This window comes from Homalodisca vitripennis, chromosome 8 (assembly GCF_021130785.1).
Source record: "Homalodisca vitripennis isolate AUS2020 chromosome 8, UT_GWSS_2.1, whole genome shotgun sequence".
Lineage (NCBI taxonomy): Eukaryota > Metazoa > Arthropoda > Insecta > Hemiptera > Cicadellidae > Homalodisca > Homalodisca vitripennis.
Window position 1 is genome coordinate 57,939,582 of NC_060214.1, and position 16,472 is coordinate 57,956,053.

General features: G+C 36.3%; 1 protein-coding gene across 2 annotated transcripts in view; it reads right to left on the bottom strand.

Annotated features, from left to right (window-relative positions):
- Positions 1-16,472, bottom strand: part of LOC124367624 (atrial natriuretic peptide-converting enzyme) — a 141,207-nt gene that overhangs the window by 84,303 nt on the left and 40,432 nt on the right. Inside the window, exon 2 of one of the 2 annotated variants that reach the window (XM_046824594.1) lies at positions 8,481-8,507. The exons of the other annotated variant lie outside the window; for it this stretch is intronic. Within the exon in view, the coding sequence (XP_046680550.1) occupies positions 8,481-8,507 (27 nt within the window). The remainder of the gene's footprint in view (positions 1-8,480; positions 8,508-16,472) is intronic. 2 annotated transcript variants of the gene reach the window in all.

Sequence of the window (16,472 nt, forward strand, 5' to 3'; positions counted from 1 at the left end):
AATTCTATGGAAAGACAGCGTCCAAAACAGAATTAGTTCTTGCCTATATACAAATGAAGTCTTATGGCCAGTTTAAAGGCTCCAAAAATTATTCGTAAAATATTTTGCGGGCAGTTACGCAACGTACGTCACTGCATCATGTCATATGTTAAAATTGTCATGTTTACAAATTAATTTATTCTGCAACTATCTCTTAGCCATCATCGGTAATCACACGAGCAATCTAAATATTTTCGCAACCGCTCAGACAAATCTCGTTCTTCCATATATACTAATGAAGTTTAAAGTAAAATCATGCACAGTTTAAAGTCTCAAGAAATTATCATGATATCTTTTGCGGATAGCTATGCAACATGTAATTACACTATGTCACATTTTAAAATGTCATGTTTACAAATTAATTTATTCTGCAACTATCTCTTAGCCATAATCGGGAGCCATACGACCAATCTAAATGTTTTCGCAAACGCTCAGACAAATCCCAGTTTAGTGGCATTTACCATTGTTGACTCTGTGTTATCTGCATAGAAATAAAAATTTAAAAAAAGTCAATAGACATCGTGCAGACAAAAGTGAGTTTGTTCCGCTCCACGAGTAATGAGCAAATTTAACAGTATTAAGGTAAATAAGATGTTTACTCGAGAGCTCCCGGTAATCTTCTGGTTCGCGATAAGCCCCGCTGGCTCCAGAGACCAGTGGCCGGCCTCGGTCATGGTCTACCGGCAGTCCGTGAGGTCTGGGTTCAAGGTTCTCACTAGTGTCAAGTTTAATTAAAGCCACCGTCAGAACTCGGCTCCGGTGGGCAAACAGGCTAACGAGACATCAAAGCGTTCGAGACCCCTAACTCTTCCTTTTATTTGGGCGTTCACTTAACTTTCCAACCACCTAGTGTGAATTCTTTGTAACAGATGACCTAAACTAGAAGCAAAAGTTGGAATCGTCAAATTTGAAAGGCATACAGAATCACAATAAATGTATCAACGCAGAACTAATAACGATACAACGGGGTATCATAGCGTTAGAGACCACTAACTCTTCCTTTTTTGGGTGTTCACTTAACTTTTCAACCACCTAGTGTGAATTCTTTGCAACCGATGACCTAAGCTAGAAGAAAAAGTTGGAATCGTTAAATTTGAAGGCATTCTCAATCACAATAAATGTATCAACGCAGAACTAATAACGATACAACGGGGTATCATAGCGTTAGAGACCACTAACTCTTCCTTTTTTGGGTGTTCACTTAACTTTCCAACCCCCTAGTGTGAATTCTTTGTAACCGATGACCTAAGCTAGAAGAAAAAGTTGTAATCGTCCAAATTTGAAGGCATTCTCAATCACAATAAATGTATCAACGCAGTATAAATAACGATACAATGGGTATCGAAGGAACCGACTGAATGCAATGAAAGTCTTTACCGAACTGTAATTTTTTCTTGGATTAGCGAAAATTGATGATGACAACCTCAATTTCCTTTTCTATAGCTGAGGTCTGCGAAAGTCATCGTTTGACTTGTAGGTTAGTCAGCTGATTTTTCCTCTCCAGAAATAAATTTCCCTATGCAAACAAATATTTCCCTACGTAAATATGTATTTTCCTGTATAAGTAATTTGAACACATCAGTGCGATCCCATTACTTTTTTGATACTTCTATGTTCAAATAGCTGATTTTGACACCAAAATGAATTATAAAATAATGTTACGTTTCCTTATGGAAGAATAATTACCAGAGTATGAAATATCAGATAATATTTTAAAAGATTACCTGTGATTTTTACCTGTGGTTATAATTTGTGGAACGTATTAGGTTGTATTCATGAAAGGAACATAAGAACTTATGAGGTTGTTGTGGTTATATGCCCTGACCAACCTAACTTCTGTACACCAAGAGAGTACACATTTGGTTAGTTTATACCTGCAGGTAGAACCTATACTGGAAAGAACTAAAACCGATTGTAAAGTCGATGTACACGCTGGCTAAAAAGAACTGGTCAATAGGTCTATTGTAATGTGGAGGAGACTGTTGGGGTTGGTGGAGCTCCCTTCATGTTAAAGACATGATTGAGATAGTGCACGCTATCTCTCCTAATGGGATCTTGAGAGGAGGCGGCCCAAATCCAAATCTTACCCGTCCTGAATATCCGGTCACTCTGGAAGAAGGGCTTAGTTCCTTTTAGGACTAATTTCAATAAGGATTGTCTTCATTTTCTTGTCCTAAGTGAGTAAAAACCTAAATTTACTGTATCTTGCTTCCATTTGACCCTCTAACTCCATAGTCAATAGAGTTCTTCCTTGGATTAAAAAGTATCCACGTACAATCAAAAGTATTTTATTAAGAGTTATCGCAAAGAGGGACTACTCCTGTCTACTGACAGACGATACAATTATACGACCTTAACAAATGAACTGGCAGTAATATGCGACGTACGTAGCGCCTTTCTGTTTGATGCAAAAACATCAATACTATAAGACTTACTATAGAAAGTATTGAGTATTACGTATAGTTTTGCACTGTAGTTCAGATAATACCACTATTGAGTTAATTAATATGTAAATATCAAAGTATCGAACATATAATTTGTTTGAGTACTTTAAAAAGAAGAAGTGAACGTTTTTGAAACTTAGTCTGTCCTACCCCAAAAGACTGAATGAAGTTGGCTAAACTAGACGGATTGTGCTGATACCTACATATTTATGCTTCGGTCCCTCACTCTGGATATCCACTCTAAAATGAAATAGAAGAGTGAGGGTTGGGCCGATTAAGTAAACACTAAATGAAAAATGATAGTAGACTGATCTAGAATGATACAGGAGATAAAATCGTAATATAGTAAAACACCTGTAATGTAGTTAAATAACGTTTATGGAACGTAAAAATGGAAAATTACATTATATGTTAAAGACCTAAAACCATGAGTGTCCACATATGACCAAGTAAAGTATCATTTTTCTACCAAACAACAATATAAATGCCATAAACAACACAGGGCAGTCACTTGTTACATAATATATCTATTTTGGATAAGATCCCAAAATAACCCCCTTTTAATTGGGTAAGTCTCAAAATAGAATTTTGGCAGGTATTGTATGAAAATAAGGATAAATAACGTACATGAATTAACATAGAATGAAAGAAAAAGTCATCCCGTACTATCAAGGAAATTACAACCGAAATTACAATGAAAACAAGAGTCGTTTTGATGCTTGTCTTTAAGTTAAAAAAATCAACCATTCTTATAAAAGGAATCTTGGAAAAAATGGAAGTGAAACCCTCCTCATGTTGGACTTCTGATCCAACTGAGATTTCAGTCAACTAAGCCAATATGGGAAGCCGTATAGGGAACGCCAAACGATCTTGGAAGACATGGAAGTGAATTAAGGGTGAGACCGGATCTTATTAACTCACGTTCTTCTTAATTCCTTGGCACTGTTTTTCTAACCTTTATTGAAACCGAATATTGGCATCTCGTCAAGATATCCTAAGAACAGTTTAAGGTAAAACAAACATATGTTACGTTAGAATCCTTAGAGGACTGAATTTTACACCACTTGACCCATATAGAAATCGCGAGATCGGTATCCTTAATATAAGCCTTTGGAGCATCTGACACATATACAGACGCCGTCTAGGTAATGGGGCAAGTAAAGAAGGTCAACAGGTGAGTCGGTTCCGGTTGAAGAGTTGCGGAACAATTACACTCACTAGTTCAGCTCTCTCTATATCTAGAGATAACTTGGGACAATTAGCAACGTTTCTAGTGGATCATCCCCAGTCTGAGTGGCCATAGAAGGAGTGTATAATGTGGGAACTGGTCGAGAAGTGCCTCTTGTTGTGATCGTTCATTGTTCAGGACCGGCACTTGGAATATGTTTCCTTTAATGGCTTCTTCTATTGTTCTTCAGAGTATTCAATGAATCTGAGAGCCATTGAACCTCAAGAGATATACTTGGACCTTCTACTCAAATTCTGCTTCTGGAATGATTAGATTGTTACTACTTTTAGTGGTTGTTGATTAACGATAATAATTTTGATCTGGTCAGCCATCGAATAATGTAGTATATATATGAGTGGGTGCTATAGTATGTATACGATATTTATTAAAAGATCTAAGATTATATATTTCATTTTATGTCATCAATAAGATATTATATAAATTCCGTGGATTAAATGTATGTAAATCAGACGAAGATAACAAGAGCTTTTATCTATAATGCATTAGATTTATAATATGGTAGCCGTTGTGTTGATCAGTTTTGAAATATAAAGCACCACTTAAACACACACTGCTTTTTGTGTTGAGACTTTAATACCACTTAATTCTTTAGTTACAGTAAGATTTAAATCATAGTTCATCACTAAGCCCTAAAGTGCTGGTTAGGCAATTATACGTAATTTATAAGTTTGGATCCCACGCCGTAAAATGCGGTATAAAAATACGAAATTTTACGATCATGACTAACATTTACTGCTTTGTGTAATATCTATGAATAGAAAATCTTAAAATAAGTAATTATTTTAGTGTTGAATGGATGTATGAATAGTACTCTAAATCGGGAATTGTTTAAGGTAGTGATATAATACAATATTGATTTTTAAATAATCACAGGTGTTCATTCCAAAACGTAAGAATACGCTAATGATACGCTACCAACAATATGTGTTAAGGATTACCCCTTCACATTCGATACAGTTCCACCTCGACTCTGAGGTAGGTGAGAAGTCGTATATCTGAGTTATATAAGGTGGGGCCGTGATACACGAGACCTGATAATACCTGAGAGCTGCTCATAACTAGAACTGTACGCTGCAGCTCACATGCACCATCTTTGTACGAAGTGTTCACATGTGATACACTTTCTGCACGAGACTAAGGTAGGAAGTCGTAGTCGTACACAAGGGTTATATAAGGCGGGGCCGTGATACCGCGAGACCTGATACTATCTTAGCCGCTCGCGACCAGACTTGTACAGTGCAGCTCACCTCCACCAACTCTGTACGAAGTGTTCACATGTGATACACTTTCAGCACGATTCTAAGGTAGGAAGTCGTATACAAGGGTTATATAAGGCGGGGCCGTGATACCGCGAGACCTGATACTATCTGAATAGCCGCTCGCGACCAGACTGTACAGTGCAGCTCACATGTGCCACCAACTCTGTACGAAGTGTTCACATGTGATACACTTTCAGCACGATTCTAAGGTAGGAAGTCGTATACAAGGGTTATATAAGGCGGGGCCATGATACCGCGAGACCTGATACTATCTTAGCCGCTCGCGACCAGACTTGTACAGTGCAGCTCACCTCCACCAACTCTGTACGAAGTGTTCACATGTGATACACTTTCAGCACTATTCTAAGGTAGGAAGTCGTATACAAGGGTTATATAAGGCGGGGCCGTGATACCGCGAGACCTGATATTATCTGAATCGCTCATGACTAGAACTGTACAGTGCAGCTCACATGTGCCAATTCTGTACGAAGTGTTCACATGTGATACACTTTCAGCACGATTCTAAGGTAGGAAGTCGTATACAATACGTGATACCGCTACTATCTTAGCCGCTGACTTGTACAGTGCAGCTCACCTCCACCAACTCTGTACGAAGTGTTCACATGTGTCAGCACTATTCTAAGGTAGGAAGTCGTATACAAGGGTTATATAATGATACCGCGAGACCTGATATTATCTGAATCGGGCTGTACAGTGCAGCTCACATGTGCCAATTCTGTACGAAGTGTTCACATGTGTCAGCACGAACTTGCTGATATTATCTTAGCCGCTCGCGACCAGACTTGTACAGTGCAGCTCACCTCCACCATCTCTGTACGAAGTGTTCACATGTGATACACTTTCAGCACGATTCTAAGGTAGGAAGTCGTATACAAGGGTTATATAAGGCGGGGCCGTGATACCGCGAGACTTGATACTATCTTAGCCGCTCGCGACCAGACTTGTACAGTGCAGCTCACCTCCACCAACTCTGTACGAAGTGTTCACATGTGATACACTTTCAGCACGATTCTAAGGTAGGAAGTCGTATACAAGGGTTATATAAGGCGGGGCCGTGATACCGCGAGACCTGATATTATCTGAATCGCTCATGACTAGAACTGTACAGTGCAGCTCACATGTGCCAATTCTATACGAAGTGTTCACATGTGATACACTTTCAGCACGATTCTAAGGTAGGAAGTCGTATACAAGGGTTATATAAGGCGGGGCCGTGATACCGCGAGACCTTGATACTATCTTAGCCGCTCGCGACCAGACTTGTACAGTGCAGCTCACCTCCACCAATCTCTGTACGAAGTGTTCACATGTGATACACTTTCAGCACGATTCTAAGGTAGGAAGTCGTATACAAGGGTTATATAAGGCGGGGCCGTGATACCGCGAAACTTGATAATATCTTAGCCGCTCGCGACCAGACTTGTACAGTGCAGCTCACCTCCACCATCTCTGTACGAAGTGTTCACATGTGATACACTTTCAGCACGATTCTAAGGTAGGAAGTCGTATACAAGGGTTATATAAGGCGGGGCCGTGATACCGCGAAACTTGATAATATCTTAGCCGCTCGCGACCAGACTTGTACAGTGCAGCTCACCTCCACCACTCTGTACGAAGTGTTCACATGTGATACACTTTCAGCACGATTCTAAGGTAGGAAGTCGTATACAAGGGTTATATAAGGCGGAGCCGCGATACCGCGAGACCTGATACTATCTTAGCCGCTCGCGACCAGACCTGTACGGTGCAGCTGAACTGCGACTTTCTCTGCAACCGGTTGGTTGAGTGGCAGCTGGTCGGTTGGTCAATAACAGGAACAATGTGGTCCGTATGTCAGCCGCGAGATGTGGAGCAAATATCGATAATCGATTGTGATCAGTGAGGCATTAAGAATTCAATGAGGCATTGAGCACTCAATTTGCGGTGGATAGGGGAGAATGTGGCAATTCATATGCGGCTATTTGGTCCCGCGGCATTAATGCTGTTGAGTGGTTTTCATCCCGTAATCGTATGAGGGATTATAATAGATTGGATGCGTTTTAACATGCCGTAATAACCGACTTTCATCGTTATCTAAATTTCAGCAAAAACTATAAATTGTATAATGTTCTCTTAGTAGTCGAAGCCTTGTTTGAACGATGATATTTTAAAAAGTGGTTGTATTTATGTAGCCTGAGCGTTAGCGAACTTGGATTGGAAAATTTGTTTGTCTGTCTTTATACCTGTCTGTCTGTCCGCACGATATCTCGAGAAAAAATTGGATTACAGGTTTGAAATGTTAGACAAATTTTTATTTCTATATGGGCAACATCAAGTTAGATGATGGTGTATGCTATTTAATGGGATTTGGCTGAGCATTAGCAAAAATATTTACATTAGGCCTACGGGTGACCATGGCGATAAAGATTTATGATGTTTCGTCAAACTAACTATCCACAATATATCTCGTGAAATATTTCATCTTTAGGCCTTACATTTTGCCTGAAACTTCACTTCTTCTTAGACAAGAATGAGTTCTATTATGATCTATGTCCAGTCAAGGAAAATATGCAAATGCCTGATCCCAATCGAAAACTATCACAGAGTAGGTTGACACAATTTCTTTTTTGTCTGCCGAGGAAGAGCAGTAAACATTTCTTCTGCTCCCAGGACCACTCGAGAATGAAAAAAGCGAAGCACGCTACCCGATATGCATGGCGTACTCCTATCTTGTTTTTTACTTTTCCAAAAAGAAGCACGAAGAACGAAAGTGTGGGACTTTACATAATAACAGCCAAATGTTACAAAAACTCATGTTATTAATTTGTTTTCGGGCAATGGGCCTATTAAAATATTGGAAGCCCGTTTAAAAGAATATTTTACAGATATTTTAGTCTTTTTCCCTGTATTCGTAAAATAAACTTTTCAAGCAAAAGTCATATTTTTAGTTTTGTTTAAAGTATTCAAACTTTAATATCAGAACATTAACAGGATTCACATTAAACTTACTATGTTAAAATTGTGTTAATTAAACGTTGCTCATTTGTAAGTGTAATTATAAAACAGTATAGTAATCAAAGAGAATATGGTAATGTTTTAAATTTATTTTAGTTGTTTAAGAATGTTTATTCTGAGCAACAAAATTATTAAATCTCTATACCTTTCATAGCTTTTTATGATTAATTAAAAGCGTAAAATTGTTAGTGTTAGTTCCATTTCAACACATTAGTAAGCAATTAATTCTTTCAAAAGCAATTGTATAAGCAAGGTTGTGTTAGTTAAGGAAAAGTCTTTGAGTTTAAGTTATTTAGTTTGAAATATTAATAATTATAATAAACTTTTTAATTTATGTTAAATCTATAACAGTGATAAAATTAGGGTTTATAAAGTTATTTTTTATGGCTTTATATACTTGTTTTCATAGTTATGCAATACATAGTTAAACAGTGTTACCAAAGCGTTAAAAAAATAATCAATATATACACATACCCGGAAGCACTCGGTTAGTTTTGATGTCTGTAACAAAATGGAGCAACTATTAAGAATATACACTAAACATACTAAGTTAAATTATATATTTTTTACAATATAACCATAATACAAATTTTTAGTGCGGGAACCTAGAGCCGATTTTACATTTTTATACACACAATTTAGATAATTGGTAAATCGATGGAAGGATTTCTTGAAGGATAAACTTAATCGTCAGCCGCGGTAGTTTTTATGAGGGTTTCAAAGTTATAGGGTATTGAAAGGGATAAAATTTCAAACGATAAATTTTATATTTTAGATGACGCTCTCAAAACAACCGTCAGAAAATGAAATAAAAATTAAAATCACATTGACAATTATATGAAAATTTGATTAAAAACGGTGACCCTCTTTTTCAACATTCAACAAGTCTCTTTATGTCATTGAATTACTATGATATACGTGAACATTTATTTACATGTACGAACGTTTGTTTTTAAGTACAGCAAGCTAAAAATGTGATCTGAAAAATTTGTTTTGTTTATTCAATCTTTCATTACCCTTCCATTTCAACCCACAATAAAATTAATACGGCTGACGAGTCGATTTCCCTTCTTAGGAGAAATTTCACTGTGAATTTCACAAAAAGTGGTCACGTATATGAAACATTGACTATCAGACTTTGGATTGTACGCCACGAATCACAAATTAGAAACAAAAATCTTTAAATAGTGTCGTTAACTATTTTCTAAGCGATGTCAGAAAGCAGAAAAAATTGAAAATATCAAGATACAGTTGACACAAAAGCCAGATTACTCTGTTTTTCACTAACTCATTCCTGATGTTTTTAATTTTCACCAATTACTAATATTATTATAATAATTTTTTGATTTTGCAGCATCAATATCCTACAGACGAGGTTTATAGAAATTACACTATACAAGAAATATTCAAGCACATGAAAGGCGGCAAGTATTTCAGGATTTTAAATACATAAACCAGATTGAATGATAATCGAAAATTTCACTAGTACTCATCTAGGCTTTTATTAATTCAAAGGAAAGTATTTAAAATTATTCTCGGCATTTAATAGCTTACAGAGCAACTAGATTAGTGTTGGTCTTTAATCCCCCTGAAACACATGCAAAATAATCTACAAGGGTTGAAATATCATACTTTGTTTTTGTTCGCACGATGACTTGACCGTCAAAGATAAAAAAGAAACATGTGAATTCATAATTAATTTATACATTATTATAACAACACAACCTGGTTATACATGAAATCTATAGTGAATTTGCTAGAAAACAAAATCGATAGTCAACCGCACTAATTTTGGAGGAGGTCAAAAAGGGGTGGCATTAAAAGGGTTAAAAATAAAAAAACGATAAATTTATTATTAGAATATATTTTTATTACTCTTAAACACACTCTTAAAATCGTTAAACATGTAAATGAATGTTACATCAGCCTCAGCTAACCATACACAGACCCTTAAAGTGGAGACTTTCTGTTTTCGTTATCGAATTACCCGAAAGTGGATATAACTGTTATTGGTGAGTTGAATAGTTGGTTTTTAAAAGCTAATAAAAATATGTTTTGAGATTTTTTACTTTACCCTCCCATTTGAACCTACCCCAAAAACTAGTGCCGCTGACAATCGATTCCATATAGCTGAAAAAATACACATATAGAAAAAAAAGCAGGCACTGGGCTCCTAGATAAATAGCCACAATAGGAATGAATATTGAATTACTTATATATGATAATTTAAAGCAACCATTCAAGCATAATTCTAGTGGAGCATTGATCTTCAGTCTTCTGGTTGGATTGGCAGAGCATGGTCGGATTATGCCATACGAGATTATTGAGGCGACGGTATTTCTGTACCTCGTGTTTAGGACATAGTTCAACACAAAGATCACTACGTGGTAACCAATACGGACCGACACCCAAAACAACAGCGCGATAGTGCTGAGATAATGAAATATATTGTATAATTCAAATAACGAGTGTTTATCGCATTCGAATAATTTCATTAAAATGCAACATTTCACATCCTAGTTAGCCAGCACAACTTAATAATTTTTTTTTTTTATCCAATGTTCCGGAACTAAATTATCGACGGACTAAACTACCTAATTGGCACGCGTATGAATATTTTTATTGTAACCCTTCGTAGCAGCCCAACTACGTGACCGATTTCACCTCGCGCGCTATGTCCGTAAGTAAAATTTATATTTTCGTATTATTAAATTATCCCTTTGATGCCAAACATATAAAAATGAATGTAACGTAAAGTAAAGTTGTAAATAGTAAAGGAACTTACCCTTGAAGATCTTTCATTTGCTTGATTGAGATGGATACAAGTTGTGGCGTTCGTCCTTCTGATAAGTTGTTTGTCTCATTAAATGGCTAATACCGTCGCGAATTTGTTTTAGGCGAGCTCACGTATTATTTGAGTAGATGGCTACCACTTTCATAACTTCTACTCCTCTTCTAGTAATTACCGACTAGAAATAACCCTTCTTAGACTACAGCTTCAATGTCTCGTGCCAAGACGCCGACGCCCGGGTTTGTGAGTCTACATATTGCGAAGGGAAGTAAAATCTTAAAGTTTTATAAAGTAAAAATATCGTAGGCCTCATTCCATAGAACATTGGATATTTTAGGCCCAACCATCAGATATATATTTTTTAGTTCTTGTACTCTAATTGACAGCAACGTGGCAAGGCATACATTTAATTTACGAACTAAAAAGTGGTGCTTGTAAGTTTCATTAATTAAATTGAACTTACCACAAAACTGCCTCAACCGAAAAATCATTCGAACGATTACAGCTCATCCATAGTTAATTCAAATATTTGTCTTGGAGTTACAAATAACCATTCAATATAAATTACAATGATACAATGATGTATGATTCGTGAAGTACATTAGGAATGTATTAACTAGATTTATTAAACTAAACCAACAAGAGATAATTGTACATTTTCTTTCTTCTTAAGGTAACCCGCATGTCACAATTAGATTTTGAATAAAATAATTTGTTTAACATCTCTATTATTATTTGGAATAAAAACACAATTTAATAAAGTATTTGAATGATTGTTCAAAAATCCGAATATTTGAATGGACGATACTTTTCGAATAATGAATATATTTATACTCAAATTAACTACTCTTCTATATCTTGTAAATCTTACATGTTCAAGACATGTATTAAAAGAGCGTAAATACATGTTTATCATTCCTAAATTGCAGTTGTAGGCACTTACTTTGGCCAAGAAATCGAAGTATTTTGTAAATGTTTAGTCCATGACTGACGAGAAAAAGTCAAATTATTTGTGTAAAATAACATACTATTCAATCATCATTTCACCAGATCCGTTGCAAGATAACCGGATCAAGCAACGTCGAGCGTGGCTGTGGCTTGGATGGGTGACCGCTGAGCGATCCGGTCCTTTTAAGCAGCCCGCCTGCCCGGCTGTTGGTGGTGGTTCGGGAGTCCCCTTTATATCCTTGATCCCCAGGTTAAGTGTTAGAGAGGGCTTCTTAGCTCTAACTTCGCCTGGTAAATAAGACTTCTTTACTTTACTTTTCTTTTGATAAGTAAGACTACCCTTACGCAATTAAATTATGACCTACAACAAACCATTTTAATAGTAGTATTTTGGAAAAGAATATCCTCAGAAATTCCAATCCTATTTTTGACACTGGTATAAACCTCGATGGTTGGCTGACCTATCATAAAAGATTTAAAAATAATACTTTGAATCTGGATTTGTTTAAATTTGGAATATAAATGCTAAAGAACACTCTAAAACCTACAGCACAGCATGTTTTGAAAAAGGAACGGAGCTTGCATTTAGTTAAAAAATAACTTAAAACCAATGAATAATAATAACTATTAAATAAAAAAGGACACGCTGAAGACAAATAACTGATCACAACACAAGGTATCGCAGCAATGAATTGTTCTCAGGTGGTCATATAAAACGGTAGTCCACCATGAGCAGCTGTAATGGTCGGTGAACATGATAGGAAGTGGAGTTACGAGATGGAAATATAATTCACCAGTGGTGGGAAAAAAAATCTTCTCGAATCCATGATTTTATGACAGTAAAACTATTTATATTGCTTAAAAAAAATAAACATGGCATCCACTTTTAAGTGCTAATAAACCATTGCCAATGAATGCTCTAAAAATTGTGATCCGTGAATTTTGAACCAATGACAACAGCTCAGCGCAAGCTTTGATGAATGGAGGGAGGTCTATACATTGAAAACAACTCGAATACCTAAATTATCAATAGGGTTGTGGCTTGGGCAAATAAAAAGGAGACGAGTTCTAAGAAAAACGGATAATAGCTTCTCCAGAAGAAAAGGCTTTGGAGATGATTAGATCTTGTTTTGACTTATTACTGAAAGGAGCGGAGTGTCACAACTCTGTCACGTCTGAGCCCAGCACGAGGCGTGAAGTGAGCAAAGTAAATCACAGTTATCCAGTGAAGATCGCTGGAGCTGGAACAATCGCGGGCCAAGACTACTGGAGCGGCACCGGTCACGGAGCTCCAGGAACCACTGGACTATGGAACATGGAGATAGTTGCCTAACGCGCGTTATGTCGCCGCTTTTACAGTAACGGGAAGTTCTTCTGGTAATGGTCGAGGAAGTCGAAAGAAATGGTACGATTCTAGTTCCTGGTAACAGTAGCTCGTCGGTATCTCTACTGATTTGAGTCGGTCATCTGCACTTATAGTTCATTAACAGGTTTATCCGAGAACACTATTTATGGTGGAAGAAAGGAAATGGTCATTTCTAAGATAACAGTGTTGATATAAAAAGTTGTATTTTCTTAAAACTTTTATCTGATCTTTGATGATTCTAACAGAAGTGACCATGAATATTTAAGCTGGTGGAAACTGCTCATCACCAAAAGGGAGAGTGCCTTAGAAAATATCGTACAAACGCACTACGATATTTTCTAACAATGACGCACTACGCAGGCGTCGGACTTTGATCTGCGTCATTAATAGTGCGCAAATTCAAATACTATCTGTGTCATTGCGCTTTTACCAGTACAATCGACCTTTCTACTGAACCGACTCTCCTCCTTGTTCTGTTTAATAGATCCCCGAGCTGTCCACAGCCCATAAGCTCATGAAATAAGAACATTTCTAAAAAGGGGTTTGGCATGACATCATCTTAAAAAAAATAATGTTAAAACGAGTAACAAAATAAACAAAATTAATCGTTTTCCCATAATTAAACTAGAAGACTTTGGTTCAGTATGAATGATACAAAATCACAAATTGATTTTTAAATAGTTTTTTGTTTTTTAACTGTTTTTTTTTTTGTAAAAATCAATTTTAACAGAGTTAAAAAAAAAAAAAATTATATCAGTAAATTAGTATGGTCACTTCCTTTATTTTTACGGTGTTAATTGCGAATGCCCAAGGTTCCGATTAGTTTTGGAACTAGTATCAATCAGCTGTCTCTGTTTATATATTATCTTTAGTTCATGATGCGTGTAACGATTTCCATGAGTAGTGATGCGAGAGAACTGCATTGTAAATTGAATTCTAGAACACTACAATTTATGAGGACACTAGAGAACTCACTCACCGTTTTCGGACTCAACTTGAAAGCATTAAAGCATTGCTTGCCATTTTATAATTGAGTGTTAAGATTCAAACGATTTAACTAGTAAAGTTATTAAGCCTTATTTATTCATTACATGCATATTTCCACGATAGCCTTAATTCCTCTAATTAGAGCATGACATATCCGTGTTTTTATTTTACTTCTGTATACTACAAACACTCCACTATTGTATTTGAACTAAAGTTTTACATACAAGCCGTCCTTCTCAATCGAGATGTTACTGCATGAAACCCGTAATTAATACTGTGATCACATTTTATTATTAACGATGGATGTTTTCAAAGCATATCAAGATATTGGAAATTTTTCCAATAGTGTGTGTTGTAGTACAAAATTATAAAACTACGTTTTAACTATTGGAATCTATTCTCTAATTTATGTTTCTAAGTCCTTAAGAAATAATGGTAAAGCAGACAAGTATAGCGATGAAATTGACAAATTCCAACTTTACTGATAACATAATAAGTTGTACTTAAAGTATATCAGGCTCTCAACTACTCTGGTGCGTGCGATAGTGAGTGTCAGTGCACGAGTGTTGTGTAATCGCATTGGAATGATTATGCTGACTGCTCTGGATATACAGTTATATAATATATACATGATTGTTGTGCAATCTGTTTTGTTGTAAGTTATATTTTAGTCAGTTGATTATTTTTAAATATTTTGCTTGTTTAGTCTTACGCTTAAAGATTTGTTGGCACCTAAAGAAGAGGGCTTATTCCAATTCTCGAAAAGTAATGTTCTTTTATCGTAGCACACATCGAAGCAAATGTTCAAAATTTCGTTGTTAGCGATATTCTTTGTAGCATTAGAACTTTCAGTGCGGTCTGCGATGATTTCCACTCTTCAGCATGAAAATCTCTTGCAAGATAAATGTTTACCTTAGTTAAATCGTGATTCCGGTCTTATTTTTTATCGTATTCTAATCGTCCCTATACGCCTTACGTATACTAAAATATATTACATTTTCGAGGACCTTAACATGACATTTATTATGAGGTTTACCATGTTGTATTGGTTGCTTGGAAATACCCAAGCGTGTATAAGGTTTCAGAAGAAGTTGCTGTGGCTCCTAAATATTCACTAATACATCGAATTGATGCCAGACTCTCTCGATATTTAGTGTGAGCTATATTTAAAGGAGACACAAGAAAAGGCATTTCTATTGTGAACAAACTAGCCTATTATTATTACACTCGGAGAACTTGTCGATCGCCAAGGGCAAGGTTTTTCCTGATTGGACAGTCAATGAGTTGCAACAAACGCCAAGATCTGATCTTCCTGGTGTCTGCTGAATTCCTTTCGTCGGTGTGAAGGTGGCCCAGTGACATTACCACTCAGCCCACTCATGCGCACCACATTAACGGTAAATACAGCACATTGTCGTGACTCCAAGGATACGGCCTCAGTGAGGCTGCGGCACCGTGCTCAGCGCACCACAAGCACGATTGTGGAATTGAGACTGGCAGGTTACAGCCTCAGGTTTACATGTAGCTGATGGTAGAGATCACCAAATACTGAAAAAGTGTAGTTCCTGAGAATAAGCTTTGCTTCTGCAACAAACAGACAAAACAGTTCAAGCCCTTAATTGGTAAATAATGTTTTAATGTTGTCCATGCCATTTCGTTTACTACAGTGTTTTAATAATTTATTTTAAACAAAGGGCGATTTCTTTTAAGCCTTATTTTACCAATCTCCATGGGCCTGCTGCCATGTGCGAGGTTCTTATCAAGCAGAATAAGAGACAGACTCGGTACATTAGAAGGACGATGGCACTGATAGCAGTGTTAAGGTACAGATATGGTTTGTTTGATCCTGCGCTATCTCAGATCCAAAGTCCGACGTCTCAGACCTCTTGGCGATCGACACTACCAAAACTTAGATATTGTTCCATGGATAAGGAGGACAAATAAACTAAACGCATTGAATGGTCCTTTCGTTTAACATCTGTACAGGTATGTCTGCGTGTTTTTCTTAAAAAAATAATTAATTAGCAAACTTTTAACAAACTTTAGCAAATGTTTTACCTAGAACGAATCTGTTAATAAAAAAGTTTATTCAAATTTGAATCTTAAATTTTAAAATGGAGACAATTTAAACTAAAATAAATTAATAAGTAATATCACTACAAAGAAGTAACAAAAAGTAACCTATTGTATATAATTGATCAAAAAGACAAATTATTTGCGTGTTTAAGTCGGATAACAAATACACGACTTAACAGCAAGTTTCGTCAGGTTTTCCCCCCCAAATAAGATACAGTATAAAATTGAAACAGAGTAAATAAAGTAATACATCAAAAATTATTTGTTAGTCGTTATTTAATTGTTACGTTATGTTGTT